Here is a 17,538-nt window from a genome sequence, read left to right on the forward strand (position 1 = left end):
CCAACTATCTTGAGAACTGTTTGTTAACAGAACCACAAAAAGAATGTTTCTGTTTACACAAAAAACACCAGGTGTGCTAACTGATGACCTTTGCTACCCTGCCAAGTTCCTTCTTACCCTTACCCCCCACCCCAAGCCAAGTTCCTCATTCGAGGGCTATATAAGCTGTAACCATTACCCTAATAAATGGAGACCTTGACAATTGAATTCTGTTTGGTCTCCTTCTTTTCTCTCACCCATGATTCTTACAGGTAGAGCCTCTTCAGCCTCTTCAGACCTGCTGGACGGGTCACTAGACCAAAGAATGGATGAGGAAAATGTGGTACATTTACACAATGGAATACTACACAGCAGAAAAAAATAAGGACAGCTTTAATTTTTCAGGAAAAGAATGGAGCTAGAAAACATTATTTTGAGTGAGATAACCCAGATCCAGAAAGACAGTTATCACATGTACTCACTCATTGGTGGTTTTTAAATATAAAGCAAAGAAACCCATGGTTTAGGAGTTCCTTATGTTTATGTATTGCTTTCATTGGTTGAATAAAGTAACTGCCTTGGCCTTTTGATAGGGCTGAACTTAGGTAGGCATGGAGAAGACAGAACTGAATGCTGGGAAGAAGGGCAAACGGACAGATGCCATGGATCTCCTGCCTGAGACGGACACTGGTTAGAATCTTGCTGGTAAACCACAGTCACGTGGCGATACACAGATTATCAGAAATGGGTTAAATTAGCCAATAAGAAGTTAGAGCTAATGGGCCAGGTAGTGTTTAAATGAATACAGTTTCTGTGTGATTATTTCAAGTGTAAGCTAGCCGGGTGGCCGGGATGACAAGCAGCTGTTAAAAAGCCAGCCTACAAACCACAATCCCAGAGAATTTAGACAACAATGAGGGCACTAAAAGAGACTTACATAGATCTAATCTACATGGGAAGTAGAAAAAGACAAGATCTCCTGAGTAAATTGTGAGCATGGGGACCTTGGGGGAGGATTGAAGGGGCAAGGGGAGAGGTAGGGAGGGGAGCAGAGAAAAATGTAGAGCTCAATAAATATCAATTTAAAAAGTATAAAAAAAAAGACTGACATTAAAATAACAATTACTTTCTGCATTAAGAGCATGTTTAACAATTGCTTCCTGCCTTCCAGCTATTCAGTTATGGTGGGCAGAGGTTAGTGTCTACCTGTTCCCTCTATGGGACCCCCACTTTGCTTTCCTTTAACTTTTAACTGTCCTCCTATGGGGCGCTACTCTCTGCCTTGCTTTCTCACAGGGACAGCAAAACACAAATATCTTAACTTAGTATCCTATAATCAAACGTTGTAAATCTCAAAATGTAATTTGACTTTAAGCCTGACCTCAAGAGTGTAAAATATCTTTGAACAACACCTGGTGCTTGGTTTTAATTTAAGAAGAGACTCAAGACCAGCTCCTCCTACTGCTGCAAACTCTTACTGTGGCCCCTAAGCTGGAGTGGGTTTGTTTCTGTTTTCTTTCTTTCTTTCTTTCTTTCTTTCTTTCTTTCTTTCTTTCTTTCTTCCTTCCTTCCTTCCTTCCTTCCTTCCTTCCTTCCTTCCTTCCCTCCTTCCTTCCTTCCTTCCTTCCTTCCTTTCTCCCTTCAGTGATGGAAATAGTTTGCTTCTACTTCCTAGACTTTAGTGGTCTGTACCCCGTTATTTGTGTGCCCTTGGGACCCAACACAGACCACTCCTGTTGTGGGGCGTGGTGATTTCCCTCCAGGCTTTACAGCAAGCAGGAAAAATGGCCCATGAAGAGACAAGAATAAAACCTGGCTCAGCCCAATTTTACTGCAACTGTTGCTGGACCAGAACCTCTAGAGCCGTATTTAAGCACAACATAATTTTGAAAAAGGATTCAGATAACAACTAACTTAGTCCCAGGTGGACAACAATTTAAGACACGTTTACAATGAGATCTTTACAAAGTACAGCTGACTTCTTTCACAACCCAAGATTTAGGGTCCAGGGAGCTTGACTCTGGGGTGTCAGGATCATCCTGGCTCTAAGATAACAGAAGTCACTTAAGTTGGTGGAAAGCACACAGAGTGTGTTTTCAAAGTGTGGCTTTTATGGCCCTAAAGCATTGCTCAAGATTTAGGGCTAAAGGCTTGGATCAGCAAAAACAAATTCTGGGAGATAAAACAGTCTGCCACCAGGAAGGCAGAGATAAACTTCAGTGTCATGGACAAACAGGCGCTGTAAATGTTTGGGCATGGGGGCTGGGAATCCAGGGTGCCTGCAGAGTGTGTTCCTGGGGGGTTAAAGCAGTCTGGTACTGAGAGGTGTGGAAGAGGGGTGGTAGTGACATTTGGCTTAGAGCAATTAGCAAAAGATGAAAGAGTCTAATAAGACAATGGGCAAGGCCACAGATGTCCCCGCTCCCAGTCCCGAAACACAACCAGCCTTCTCCAAAGCAGTCAGGCAGAGCATGAGCTGATAGGCAGAGGTTAAGGTCTGAGACATGAGATGGTGTGACAGGGAGGTGGGATCAGTGTCATCAAAAAGGGGTGCCTGGAGAGTGAGGGGCAAACCCTGTACTGTGATCGTGCCTGATGGCGGCTGTGACAAACATTGGAGTTAAGTGACACCCGTGATCCCCATCTCCCATCTGGGGTGCCGTGGGCCATTAATTAGAATATAAGATTGGTCATTTTGCGTGCAAGGTAGAAAGAACTTCCTTACCCTGCATCACGTCTCCCTAAGTCTCTGCCCAGTGTGGACAGTGATCTCTGGTTTGATCGCCAGCAGAGGAGGCAGGTGTTTTAGAAGCCGGTTTAGCTGTAATAGGGACAACATCTCCCTTGAGCAGCCTGCTGGTGAGCGGTTCTCAGGCCCCTGTAGAGAGCAAAGGCCTTGTGCACACAGCGAAGCCCCAGAGAAGCCCAGAGAGTTAAACACACAGCTGCCTCTTCAATGCAAGGAGGTGTGCAGCTGCTCTTCCTGGAAGGCTAGGAACGAGGTCATTTCACAGCCTGACAATCCCTTGTCTGGGACTTGTGCCCTGGTGTTCCTTTTTCCACAGCTCCGGGTGGTACCTGGTGGAAAATCCTTGCTGATTCCCACCTCAGGGTTTATAGCCGCAGGGTACCCTCTCTAGCATTCTGGGTACAACCGCTGCTGTCAGCAGTGGAGCGGTGGGGCTGACCATTTCCCCAGCTATTTCCCATCCATTTTCTTCCCAGTTCATCCAGGATCTCCAGTGGGTTGCACAGACCATTCTTATGCTCCAGGGCCAAATACACTCACTGGCTACCACAGGCTACAAAGCCAGCAAGTATGAGAGTTACTAACAGCGGAGAGAGGTGGGCTGTGCCTCTTCCTCAGGGGGGAATGGTCAGATATAGTAAAAGTCAAGATTGGACAACTCTAGACAGATCTCCAAAAACACACGGAACATCTCGATGCCTCTGGTGGCTCACTGATAGCCAGGTTTGTAACTGATTCCTTCTTTCTTAACCCCCTTCTCCTCCTTTCCCTAATCCTACTAACTGCACCCTGTCTTTAAGCTTCTTGTCTAGATTTCCTCAACAACAGATCCTAAAGACCCTAAGCAGACGCTTACAGGGTTACTGACTCAGGAGATGTACCTTCCCAGTGAAGGTCAAGCTTGCCCCAAGGACTTCAATGTCACCATTCAGCCAGAAGTAGTCTAAAGATAGCATCGCCCCCTTTCCTGTAGTAACCTGATTGTTTATCAATACTAAACACAAGTGGCGGGGAGGATGTAAGCCCTTCTGTGCAGAAATGGCCAGGAGCCCCTGCCTGAGGACCTGCAACTTTTAGGTCCCCCACACAGAACAGTTTAACTGCCCAAAGGACTGGACCCAGTCCCCACCCTGTCCCAGAGTAACCACCCAAGTTCTGAACAGAGGTAGTCCTACAAAACAGGAGGGGCTAGACATGTTGTTTTTGCGAGAGGGAGGGTTATGTGAGGCACTCAAAGAGGAATGCTGCTTCTATGCGGACCACACTGGGCTGGTGAGAGGCAATATGACAAAGCTTAGAGAGAGGATAAGACAGAGACAAAAGATGTTCGAATCACAACAAGGATGGTTCGAAGGATGGTTTAACAAGTCTCCCTGGTTTACAACTCTATTGTCTTCTTTGATGGGTCCCTTGATTATCCTCCTTCTGATACTCCTGTTTGGGCCCTGCATCTTAAACTGCCTGGTCCAGTTTATAAAAGACAGGCTGTCAGTCATTCAGGCCCTAGTACTGACCCATCAGTATCACATGTTACCACAACAAGAAACCGAGGTTCTGTAATTGCTTTGAGTAAAAGATTTAACTCAATAATAAAAAGAAAAAAGGGGAAATGAAAGACCCTACAGACCCCCTCCTCAAAACCCGCAGCTAGCATGCTCCCGGGGGAACGTCCTGTTTGCTTAAGAACATCCCATGTGCTTGAGAGAGCAGGATGTCTATGAGATAGGAAGACTGCAAGGCAGGATATCAATAAGATAGGACATCAACAAAGCAGGTTGACTGCAAAACAGGATATCTATAAGATAGGAACAGGATGACTGTTGCCAGACATCCATGCTGAGAGAGGAAACCATTCATGCCCCCCGCCTCATTCCGATAACCACGCTTTTGCTTCTGTAAATTTGCTTTTTGCTCTTCCCTATAAAAAGCCCGCCCTCCAGTTGGCAGGCGTGCAAGTCTTCCGAGAGATCTTGCCACCCGCAGGTACCTGTGTCTACTCAATAAACCTCTTGCGATTTGCATCCGTGCAGTCTCGGCCTGTTCCTTGACGTTGGGGAGGTCTCCTCCCGAAAAACAGGTCCTCGTCGAGGGTCTTTCAGTTCCCATCCTGGGAAGTTCTGCTGCCCCCACCCCGCCCCCAGAGAACCTGTTAAGAACCCCACCTTCTGCTCAGTCTCTGCTGCATCTCAGGAGCACAGGCAGCTGCCCTCACGTGAGGCTTGTTGTGTGGTGTGACTTTGTGGTATTCCTTGGCTCCCAACTGCCAGGATACTTTCCCATCTATGCTGTAGCGTTCACATTGAGGAGGTCTAAATGACTAACTTGCTTTTTGGCTTCTGTAGTTCTGTTTCTGGTTTTTGTACTTAAAAGCTCCCCTGAGAAAGGCTCCAGGCTACACCCAGGGCAGTTGTGGACTGGCTAATAAAACGTCTGTTGGTGTGAACCCACGTCTGAGCAGTCTTCTCTGGTGGACACCCCACAAAAGCCACTAAACCAGACAACCTGGGTTCCGTGCCCAGAACCTACAAGGTGTAAGGAAGAAGTGATTCCCAAAATGTTCTCCTGACTACCACAATGCACTGTGCTATATGCACACACAAAACACTCTAATATTTTAGATTTATTTTATCTCATACCTATGAATATCTTGCCTATAAGTTTGTCTGTGTACTACATGCATACCTAGTGCCTATGGAGGCCAAAAGAGGTATTGGGTCACCTGGCGAACAGGGGATTACAGATGATTGTGATTCTCCTTGTGGGTACTGGGAAAGGTACCTGGATCTTCTGCAAGAGCAGCCAGTGCTCCTAGCCACTGAACCACCTCTCCATCCCCCAAAACAAACTCCTTCAAAGGTACCAAATGGTTCTGGGTGAGCTTGTGGCAGAATGCTTGCCCGTCATGTGTGAGGCTCTGCCTTCCATCTGTAGCACCCTTGCTCTAGAAGAACCAAACAATTTAGCTGGGCAGTGGTAGCACAGGCCTTTAATCTCAGCATTCAGGAGACAGAGGCAGGTGGATCTCTATGAGTTTGATGCCAACCTGGTCTTCAGAGCAAATTCTAGGACATCCAGGGCTCCCTAGAGAGACTCTGCCACAAAATAAAACAAAAAAATAAAAATAACCACTACCACAAGAAAAGAAAAAACTTACTTGCCTGTGAACAGGTCTACAGGTCCATCTTGTTCCTTATTTAAGTCAACAGCTGCACAGCCACAGTGAGTTCATTTGCCAAATGTCCTAGAACTGAAAGTGTTTAAACTTCTCCTTTCTCCTCTATTTTTTCCCTTTTTGGTTAATTTTTTTCATCAGTATTTTAAAGTATTTTTTTTATTTCTAATTTAAAGTGGGATCTCATTTATCCAGGACCTCAGAGCCATGGACACTGATGTGACTAACACCATCTTGTTCTGACTCCATTTGTGCCTGTCACCTAATCACAACCACACCTGCCTTGGCAACACTTTGTGGGCTGTCTGTGACCCTGAGCATAGTCCAAATATATTAACCAAAATAATGTTTATGTCAGCTAAAACATAAAACTAAAGCTACCAGAGGAAGAATAAATAAAAAAATAATTGTCATGGGCTGGAAAGATGGCTCAGAGGTTAAGAGCACTGGCTGCTCTTCTAGAGGTCTTAAGTTCAATTCCCAGTACCCACACGGTGGCTCACACCATCTACAATGAGATCTGGCGCCCTCTTCTGGTGTGGAGGTGTACATGCCGGCAGAACACTGTATACATAATATATCTTTTTAAAAAAGCAATTGTCTCCTTCTGCTCCTGATTTGGATCTTGAGATTTCTGTCCGGTGCTCCAATGTGGGTCTCTGTCTCTGTCTCCTTTCATCGCCTGATGAAGGTTAATATTCATGAGGATGCCTATGTGTTTGTCTTTGGATTCACCTTCTTATTTAGCTTCTCTAGGAACATGAATTATAAGCTCAATGTCCTTTATTTATGGCTAGAAACCAAATATGAGTGAGTACATCCAGCGCACGAGCAAGGAACTCAGGACTGGGAGGGGTGCACCCACACACTGAGACAATGGGGATGTTCTATCGGGAACTCACCAAGGCCAGCTGGCCCGGGTCTGAAAAAGCATGGGATAAATCCGGACTAGCTGAACATAGCGGACAATGAGGAATACTGAGAACTCAAGAACAATCGCAGTGGGTTTTTGATCCTACTGCACTTACTGCCTTTGGGGGAGCCTAGGCAGTTTGGATGCTCACCTTACTAGACCTGGATAGAGGTGGGCGGTCCTTGGGCTTCCCACAGGTCAGGGAACACTGATTGCTCTTCGAGCAGATGAGGGAGGGGGACTTGATCGGGGGAGGAGGAGGGAAATGGGAGGCAGTTGCGGGGAGGAGGCAGAAATCCTTAATAAATAAATAAATTTTAAAAAAAAGCAAATGTCTGAAAGGAACATTCCTAAACATAATAAAGACTATATAGCAAGCCCAAAGCTAACATTAAACTAAATGAAGAAAAAAATCAAAGTGATTCCACTAAAAATAAAGAACAAGACAGGGCTGTCCAGTCTCCATATCTATTCAGTATAGAACTCAAAGTCCTAGCTAGAGCAGTAAGACAAAGGAGATCAGGGGATACGAGTTGGGAAGGAAGAAGTCAAACTGATGTGGGATTCCCCTCTGAATGTTGTGAATATGTTTTATTACCATTGGTTAATAAATCAGTGCTTTGGCCTATGGCAGGCAGGATAGAGCTAGGCAGGAAATCCAAGCAGAGACAGAGGAGGAAAGAAGGTGGGGTCAGGCAGAAGCCATGGAGCTGCCAAAGGAGAAAGATGCCAAAACCGGTAGGTTACAGCCTCGTGGCAATACACAGATGACTAGAAATGGGTTAATTTAAGATATAAGAGGCAGCTAGGACCACACCTGAACTGTCTGCCGAACAGCACAGTCATCAGTGTAGCTCTGTGTGATTGCTTGGGTCTGGGAGGCCTGGAAACCAAGCACAGTCTCTGTCTACGTGAAACCTTCATGACTTGCGGGTGATAAGATAGTGTACAAAAGTGACCCCCAAAACTACCAGGGAATTCCTACAGCTGATAAACACCTTTCGTAATGTGGCAGGATACAACCTAACCCAAAAAAATCAGTAGCCCTCCTATATATAAATGATAAATGGCTGAGAAAGAACTCAGAAAAATATCACCCTTCACCATAGCCACAAACAAAATAAAATATCTCGGAGTAACGCTAACCAAACAAGTGAAAGACTTGTATAACAAGAACTTTAAATCTCTGAAGAACGAAATCAAAGAAGATAACGGAAAATGGAAAGATCTGCCATGATCTCGGATAGGTAGGATCAACATAATAAAAATGACAACTTTACCAAAACCAATCCACAGATCCAATGCAATCCCATCAAAATCACAGCACGATTCTTCACAGGCCTCAAAAGAACAATACTAAATTTCATATGGAGAAACAAAAAATCCAGGATAGCCAAAAAATTCTGTACAATAAAGTAACATCTGGAGGCATCACCATCCCTGACATCAAGCTCTATTATAGAGCTACAGTAAGGAAAACAGCTTGGAATTGGCATAAATACAGACAGGTAGGCCAATGGAATCGAATCAAAGATCTGGACATTAACTCACACACCTATGAACACCTGATTTTTGACAAAAAGCTAAAAATATAAAATGGAAAAAAAGAAAGCACCTTCAACAAATGGTGCTGGTGTAACTGGATGTCAAAACATAGAAGAATGCAAATAGACCCATACCTATCCCCATGCACAAAACTCAAATCCAAATGAATCAAAGACCTCAACATAAAGCCAATCACAGTGAACCTCATAGAAGAAAAAGTGGGAAGTAGCCTTGAACTCATGGGCACAGGAGACCACTTCCTAAATATAACACTAGTAGCACAGACTCTGAGAGAAACAATAAATGGGACCTCCTGAAACTGAGGAGCTTCTATAAGGCAACAACACAAAACAGCCTACAGAATGGGAAACAATCTTTATCAACCTCACATCTGACAGAGGCTGATCTCCAAAATATATAAAGAACAACAACAAAAAAAAACTAAACATCAAATAAACCAATTAAAAATGGGGTACAGATCTAAACAGAGATTCTCGACAGAAGGCTCTCAAATGACTGAAAGATACATAAAGAAATGTTCAGCATCCTTAGCAATCAAATGCAAATCAAAACGACTCTGAGATGCCATCTTACACCAATCAGAATGGCTAAGATAAAAAACACTGAGGCCAGCTTATGTTGGAGAGGATATGGGGCAAGAGGAACACTCCACCACTGCTGCTGGGAGTGAAAACATATATCAGTATGGTGATTTATCAGAAAATTAAGCATCAGCTGGGCAGCGGTGGCACACACCTTTAATCCCAGCACTCGGGAGGCAGAGGCAGGTGGATCTCTGTGAGTTTGAGGCCAGCCTGGTTTAGAAACCCTGTCTTGAAAAAAACAACAACAAAAAATCAATCTACCTCAAGACCCAGCAAAAACACTCTTTGGCTTATACCCAAAAGAGGCACAATCACACCAAAAGGACATGTTCTCAACTGCGTTCATAGCAGCTTTGTTTGTCATAGCCAAAACCTGGAAACAACGTAGATGCTCCTCAACCGAAGAGTGGATAAGGAAAATGTGGTACATTTATACAGTGGAGCACTACACAATGATAAAAAAACAGTGACATCTTTAAATCTGCAGGCAAGTAACTAGAAAAAAACCACTCTGAGTGAGGCAACCCAGACCCAGAAAGACAAATACAGTATCTACTCAGTGAAAAGTGGATACCAGACATAAAGCAAAGATAACCAGACTACAGTCCGTAACCCCAGAGAAGCTAGAACCCTCTTCCAGAAACAGAGGGGAGCTGGAGGCCAGGAGAGGGACAATAATATGAACAAAGGGGTCAAGACCATGATGGGGAAACCCACAGAATCAGCTGACCCCCCAACTAGTGGAAGATCATTGATTCCAGTCTGACAACTGGGACCAGGATCTAACCAGAAGGCATGAGCTGAGTTTGTGGAGCATATTCTCTATGGAGAGATACCTTGCTCAGCCTAGGCACAGGCAGGGTGGGAAGCCATGATCCTGCTTAGTGATGTGATGAGACAGGCCTAGTTGACTTCCCAGGGGCAGCCTTAACCTTTCTGAGGAGCAGATTGGGAGTGGGGCGGGCAGGAGGAGAAGAGGAAAGGGGAAGTGGGATTGGTATATAAAAGAAAAAATAAGTTAATAAAATTTAAAAAATACTTGTGTCTGGAAAATACTGCTAAAATGTGTGTGTGTGGGGGGGAAGACCAGATGTTATCAGGTTATTCCAACCCTTCTGCATGCACACACGGATACAATTGGTTCTTTTAAAAAAATGCTGTCCTTCAATGTAATCCACCATATAAACAAACTGAGAAATAAAAAAACACATGATCATCTCATTATAAGCTGAAAAAGCTTTTGACAAAATACAACATCCCTTCATGATAAAGGTCTTGGAGACAGCAGGGATACAAGGAACATACCTAAACATAATAAAGGCAATATACAGCAAGCCAACAGCCAACATCAAACTAAATGGAGAGAAACTCACAGCGATCCCATTGAAATCAGTAACAAGACAAGGTTGTCCACTCTCTCCATATCTATTCAATATAGCTCTTGAGGTCCTAGCTAGAGCAATAAGACACCAAAAGGAGATCAAGGCGATACAAATCAGAAAAGAAGAAGTCAAACTCTCACTGTTTGGTGATGATATGATAGTTTACATAAGTGATCCCAAAAATTCTACCAAGGAACTTCTACAAGTCATAAACACTTTCAACAATGTAGCAGAATACAATATTAACTCAAAAAAAAAACTGTAGCCGTCCTTTACACAGAAGATAAATGGGCTGAGAAAAAAACCAGAGAAATATCACCCTTCCCAATAACCACAAATAGCATAAAATATTTTGGAGTAACTCTAACCAAACAAGTGGAAGACTTGTATGACAAGAACTTTAAATCTTTGAAGAAAGAAATTGAAGAAGACACTAGAAAGTGGAAAGATATCCCATGTTCTTGGGTAGGCAGAATTAACAGTAAAAATGGCAATCTTACCAAAAGTAATCTACAGATTCAATGCAATGTCCATCAAAGTCCCAGCGAAATTCTTCAAAGACCTTGAAAGAACAGTACTCAACTTCATATGGAAAAGCAAACAACCCAGGATAGTCAAAACATTCCTATACAATAAGAGAATTTCTGGAGGCATCACAATCCCTGACTCTAACACAGGGCTGCAGTACTGAAAACAGCCTGGTATTTGCATAAAAACAGGAGGACCAATGGAACCAAATCGAAGACCTGGATATCAATCCACACACTTTCAAACACCTGATTTTTGACAAAAAAGCAAAAAATATCAAATAAAAAAGAAAGCATATTTAACAAGTGGTGCTGGCATAACTGGATATCAACATGTAGAAGAATGAAAATATATCCATATCTATCACCATGCACAAAACTCAAGTCCAAATGGATCAAAGACCTCAACATAAAGCCAGCCACATTGAGCCTCATAGAAGAGAAAGTGAGAAGTACACTTGAACACATTCGCACAGGAGACCACTTCCTAAATATAACCCCAGCAGCACAGACACAGAGAGAAACATTTACTAAATGAAACCTCCTGAAACTGAAAAGCTTCTGTAAAGCAAAGGACACTGTCAATAAGACAAAACAACAGCCTACAGAATGGGAAAAGATCTTCACCAACCCCACATCAGACAGAGGTCTGATCTCCAAAATATACAAAGAACTCAAGAAATTGAACACCAAAAGAACACATAATTCAATTAAAAAATGGAGTACAGACCTAAACAGAGACCTGTCAACAGAGGAATCTAAAATGGCTGAAAGACACTTAAGGAAATGTTCAACATCCTTAGTCATCAGAGAAATGCAAATCAAAACAACTCTGAGATTCCATCTTACACCTGTAAGAATGGCCAAGATCAAAAACACTGATGACAACTTATGCTGGAGAGGATGTGGGGAAAAGGGAGCACTTCTGCATTGCTGGTGGGAATGAAAGCTGGTACAGCCCCTTCGGTTGTCATTGTGGCGATTTCTCAGAAAATTAGGAAACAACCTTCCTCAAGACCCAGTAATACCACTTTTGGGTTTATAACCAAAGGATGCTCAATTGTGCCACAAGGACATATGCTCAACTATGTTCATAGCTGCTTTGTTTGTCATAGCCAGAACCTGGAAACAACCTAAATGCCACTCTATCGAAGAATGGATAAGAAAAATGTGGTACATTTACACAATGGAGTATTACACAGCAGAAAAAAATGGTATCTTGAACTTTGCAGGAAAAGGATGGAGTTAGAAAACATTATTTTGAGTGAGGTAACCCAGACTCAGAAAGATAATTATCACATGTACTCACTTATAAGTGGCTTTTAAACATAAAGCAAAGAAAGCCAGCTTACAAATCACAATCCCAGAGAACTTAGACAACAATGAAGACCCTAAGAGAGACTTACATAGATATAATCTACATAGGAAGTAGAAAAAGACAAGATCTCCTGAGTAAATTGGGAGCATGGGGACCTTGGGAGAGGGTTGAAGGGGAGGGGAGAGACAGGGAGGGGTGCAGAGAAAAATGTAGAGCTCAATAAAAATCAAAAATAAAAATAAAGGGGGCTGGAGAGATGGCTCAGTGGTTAAGAGCATTGCCTGCTCTTCCAAAGGTTCTGAGTTCAATTCCCAGCAACCACATGGTGGCTCACAACCATCTGTAACGATGTCTGGTGCCCTCTTCTGGCCTGCAGACATACACACAGACAGAATATTGTATACATAATAATAAATCAATAAATATTTTAAAAAAGTAAAAATTAAAAACTCTGTTCTCCTGAGCCTCGGCTACTCTCTTGATCTGGCCATTATTAAAGGACTCTTGTAGTTTTCATTGGCTTAATTAAATGAGCCTGGTTGTCGGTAACTATGTCGTAAGGGTCATTTCACCATCCAGCACCCGTCTCTTGAAGTTATTAGAATGACAAGTGAGGGCCACTTGGCCTTTCCGGACCAGTTTCTGATAGAGAAACAAGGGGTCGTAGGTGATGTCGCATGGCATTATGGGGAGTGTAGTCCTGACATGGAATTGAACCGCCCCCCCCCCCCCCCCCCCCGCCCAGCTTCGCCCTGAGTGGTTCTTAAGGGCGGAAGTACTAATCCTTTTTCCGCAAACGTCTCTCAAGGGTGCGCCCAGAGGGCGTGGTTCCCACGGCTACATCGGACTGGTCCTCAGTATCTGGGCATGAGCACTAGCTGCTGTGCGGGCACGTTCGCCAGGTCTTCTGGGAATTGTAGTCCAAGGTTCTGGCTGTCCTAGGGCATTAGTTGCCGTCTGAGGTCCCAGGGAGGATGGATTCCGGGGCGGACGCGGAGCCGCTCGCGGGCCTGGTCTGGTCGTCAGCCTTGTCGCCGCCGCCGCCGGGTTTCAGCGCGGTGAGCGAGGGGCGGGCAAGGGCGGCGGGGACGGGGCAGGGAGGGGACGAAGCCCCGCTGACTCGCTCGACCCGCAGATCACCTCTACCGTGGAGGGCGCGACCGCCAGCTTCGGCCGCGGCTTCGCGCAGAAGGCCGGCTACTTCCTGTGCCTGAGCCCACTGGGCAGCCAGAAGGTGAGCACAGGCATCCGGAAGCCTGAACCTGAGCCTTTCCCGACCCTCCCCCTGCCCGCTGACGTCCCTGACCCTCCTCCACCTGCTCCCTCTCCTACTCCTAGAACCCTCAGGACAGTGTGGTAGTGGACATGCAGATCGTGATGGACAAGGGCCCTCTACCGTCTGGCTTTTCTACCGTCAACGACTCTCTAGACGCCAGTAAGATCCGTGGGCTCACGGGAGAGCGACAGGCACAGGGAGAGGCTGTGTGGTACCAAATATGACCTAGCTGGGCAGAAAGGCACAACCTGACAGTGCAGAACTTGGGAAGCTGAAGCAGGAGGATGGTGGGGAGTTCAAGTCCAGCCTGGACTACAGAGTGAGGTCTTGTCTCATCCCACTACTCCAAAAATAAATAGTTGACACACACCTGCCGTGTCAGCACTCGGGCTGAAGTAGGAGGACAGCCGTGAGTCTCAGCTTCCCCTGAGAATTGGAGCGAAACCGTCTCAGAACAAACAATCCCACCGCCTTCCTGACCTGGTCACTGCCGCTTGCCCTCTGCTTCTGTGGCTGAGGGAGTCCTCGCCATTCTCTTTTCCTTTCCAGGCTCTTGCACAGCGAGTCCGCCGGAAATGGCTTTCCCTGTTCTCTGCATAGCTCAGCCTTCCCTCCTCCTGTCCCCCGCCTGACCCAGCTTCCCACCTCCCCGATGATGCTTGGTTCTCAAGGTGTCTTTAGTGACTCAGGCTAGGCTGCTCTGCAGAGGTCAGGTCAGTGTGCAGACAGCAGGCTTCTGCGCTTCTCCTACCCTCCTTTGACTGCTGTTTCTGACGGACCTGTTTCGTTGGTTGGGAGGAGCAGGGTCTCAGTGTGCAGCCCCAGCTGGCATGGAACCTCAGTCCTCTCCTCGGGGATCCTGCTCAGCCCCTGGCAGCTGTCTCAACCTGCTGGCTGTGGAGCTGGGGCTCTTTATTTCAGCACGTGAGAGGCTGAGGCAGGACGATTGCTTCCAGCTCAAAGGCACTTTGGGCTCTGTGGTGAATTCCAGGGCAGCACAGATTGCAGAGTGAGACAGGGCTGGGGCAATAGCTCAGAGAGCAGGGTTCTCACTTAATGTGATGGGGCCTGGCTCCATCCCCAGCACCAAATAGACTAGGCACGCCTTCCAGCATCAGGAGGCCATCCTCAGCTACATCGTGATTTTGAGGCCAGCCTGGGTTACATGAGACTCTAGCTCATGAACACAAAAACATACATATAATATAAAATAGCCTTCCTGACTCCATGAAGCACACACAACAGCCTTGTGCTAGATTATTTTTAAAGAGCAGTTGTTGTGACCCCCTTGGGTTATAGATCAGGGAAAGTGAAGTTGGGGTGCCAAATATATACTCCACTGTTGATTCCACAGCCACCCCACAAATATTCAGCAAAGGTCAGTCTGCTTCAATGATTCTAGAAGTTAGTGTGACCCCTCTTATGAGTTCACCATTTATGATTTAAGCAGCTGCCCGGTGTTGCCCCTAAACACTATGGTGAGCATTGCTGGGTGCTCCCCTCCCTGCCCTGCTCCCCTCTCTCACTCCCCTGCCCCTACTCCCAGAGGCCTCTGTGTCCAAGAAGAAACGCATGTGTGTGAAGCTGATGCCCCTGGGGGCTGCTGACATGGTTGTGTGTGACGTGAAGCTGAGTGGGAAGACCAAGACAGTGCCCGGATACCTGCGAGTGGGGTAGGGCGGAGCACCCATCCTGGAGCACCCTCCCCTGCCCACTTCCCCTCCAGATTTTAGCCTCTTTCTCCTCTGCATGTGGGGACGGGGATCTCATGGGTCCCCCAGGACCCTTTCAGCCCCGGCTTCACAGAGCATTGGCTTCCTCCCTGCCCCACCCCCTTGCTCCAGGGACATGGGTGGTTTTGCCATCTGGTGCAAGAAATCCAAGGCCCCAAGGCCAGTGCCCAAGCCGCGCACTATCAGCCAGGATATGCAAGGCCTGTCGCTGGACCCACCCAGACAACCGAGGTGAGCCTCAGGTTCCCTGGTGGGCAGGCGGGCCAAGAGGACAGCTTCCAGCCTGACTGAGGTCACTGTTCCTTGCTCCCCAGCAAAAGCAGCCACCCTGAGCGGACGCTGTCCAGACTAGGCTCCCGAGCATCCACGCTGCGGAGGAGTGACTCTGTCTACGAGGCGTCCAGTCTCTACGGCATCTCAGGTAAGCAGAATGGAGACACTGCAGCCTCTGGTGGGAGCTGGCCCTCCCACCAAGCTTTTATTTTTAAGATCTATTTTTAAGTTTATGTGTATGCGTGTTTTGCTCGCATGTGTGCCTGTCTGCCGAGTGTGTACATTGTCCTGGGAGGGGCAGAAGAGGGGGACGGATCCCTTGAAATTGGAGTTAAAATGGGTTGTAAGCTGCCTCGTGGGTGGTGGGAATAGAATCTGGGCTCTTAACTGCTGACCGACTTGTTTGAGGGGTGGAATGACTGGGGCCTCAAGCTCTGCAGGTGCTCAGGGCAGAACCCGGGGTGTGCTGCATGACCCTCTTCCTGGGAGGACCCCACACAGACAGAGTGCAGAGTGCTGGAGCCCATTAGGGAGCTGGTGGTTTGATTCAGCGTGAGTTCCAGGAGTACATGGGACTGGAAAGCTGTAGTCCCAGTCACACCGATTCCACTGTGGGAATCAGCCTATGGTCCGTGGGTGGGCATGGTCGTGGGGGGAGGGGCTGCAGGGTGTTCTGGGGTCCTCCTCAGCCTCCCGGGAATTTTCATTGCAGCCATGGATGGGGTTCCCTTTACACTGCACCCCCGATTCGAGGGCAAGAGCTGCGGGCCTCTGGTGAGTCAGTGTCCCTGGGATGGGGAGCTCTCACCAGCCTCTGTTCACGGGGAAGTAACATTCTTGCTGCCATATGACCCAGCACAGTGACCATGACTGAGTGGGTGAGGGGAGAGACCAAGGGATCCCAGAGTAGAGATGTCGGGAGTCAGATGAAACCCAGGCCAGTGTTTGTGGGCTAAGTCCTGAAAGATGGGAGAATTGGGGCCGGGTATGGTGGTGCCCTCGTCACCCCAGCCCTCCGGAGTTAGAGGCAGGAGGCCCTGTAGCAAGGACATCCTTGGCTACACAGTGAGTCTGGGCTACTTGAGCTGCCATCTGCGAAGTTGGGGGCATGCTAGAAGAGATGGCTCAGCCCGTAAAGGCATTTGCCACCAAGCCTTACGGTAAACCAGTTCCAGGGTCTCACACAGCAGGAGAGAGAAGCTCCCAGGCGGCCGCAGTGAGTGTGCACATGGAAGGCACATGGCACCGTTGGGTGGGACCCCGGCTCACACTCTCACTTCTGTCCTCTAGAACTTGTCAGTCTTTGGGGACCTGACCATTAAATCACTGGCAGACATTGAGAAGGAGGTAGGTGCAGGGGTGCATGAAGTGCTGAGGCCCCACCCCGTGCCCTCAGGCCCCAGGCACTCCAACTCCTCAGTCACTCCCGATGTTCCCCTCCAGTCCTCAGTGCCTCCTCTTCAGCCCCCCTTTTTCCTCTCCCCAGTATAACTATGGCTTCGTGGTGGAGAAGACAGCGGCTGCGCGCCTGCCCCCCAGCGTCTCATAGTCCCTGACTCGGGTGCTCCCTGCCTGCCACCTGCTGGCTGACACCCAGCCTTGCAGTGCAGCCCGGCAGCTTTGCCTGGACAGCATTTTCTCTTCACTTGTCAAGTCTTGTGTTTGGAGACTGCACATGCGCCAACACTAAACAGTTCCTGGTACCCGCCGTGTGTGGTCTTTTGTTTTCTTTCTTTGAAGATTTTTTTTTAAGTGTGTGTGTGAATGTGGGTATTCTTGGAAGCCAGAAGAGGGCATGGGATCCCCTGGAGCTCCCTGACATGGGTGTTGGCGACCGAACTCTCTTCCTCTGCAGGGCCTTTATGTTATTTATAAGATCAGGGTCTCGTGAGGCACAGACTGTTGGAAAACCTGCCGCAGCCCAGGGTGACCTTCGAGCTCTACCTGGTTTGTGTGGTGGTCAGCCTGGAACCAGGCTCCGTTCTTGTGCATACCAGGCATGCCCTCTGCCGGCCGAGGTGCAGCCTCAGCCTCAGGATTTAGTTTTTAATTTATTTTAAATTTTG

At 47.0% G+C, this 17,538-nt stretch overlaps 1 protein-coding gene across 1 annotated transcript; it reads left to right on the top strand.

Moving 5' to 3' along the window:
- Window positions 1-12,988: 12,988 nt before the first annotated feature.
- Window positions 12,989-17,181, top strand: Mvb12a (multivesicular body subunit 12A). The gene is made up of 9 exons (XM_075987067.1): window positions 12,989-13,248; window positions 13,326-13,424; window positions 13,529-13,625; window positions 15,013-15,139; window positions 15,311-15,430; window positions 15,514-15,620; window positions 16,185-16,246; window positions 16,763-16,819; window positions 16,959-17,181. Exons 1-9 carry the CDS (start codon window positions 13,165-13,167, stop codon window positions 17,019-17,021), a joined length of 816 nt encoding a protein of 271 aa, XP_075843182.1. The 5' UTR covers window positions 12,989-13,164; the 3' UTR covers window positions 17,022-17,181.
- The last annotated feature ends 357 nt before the right edge of the window (window positions 17,182-17,538 follow it).

Source organism: Microtus pennsylvanicus, chromosome 9, assembly GCF_037038515.1.
Source record: "Microtus pennsylvanicus isolate mMicPen1 chromosome 9, mMicPen1.hap1, whole genome shotgun sequence".
Lineage (NCBI taxonomy): Eukaryota > Metazoa > Chordata > Mammalia > Rodentia > Cricetidae > Microtus > Microtus pennsylvanicus.

What these genes read in the sequence shown, in the direction of transcription:
- Mvb12a (XM_075987067.1), top strand. Translation starts at nt 13,165, where the DNA reads ATGGATTCCGGGGCGGACGCGGAGCCGCTCGCGGGCCTGGTCTGGTCG. An exon ending in CGCCGCCGGGTTTCAGCGCG is followed by an intron (nt 13,249 to 13,325) that starts GTGAGCGAGGGG and finishes CTCGACCCGCAG; the next exon opens with ATCACCTCTACCGTGGAGGG. An exon ending in CAACGACTCTCTAGACGCCA is followed by an intron (nt 13,626 to 15,012) that starts GTAAGATCCGTG and finishes CCCTACTCCCAG; the next exon opens with AGGCCTCTGTGTCCAAGAAG.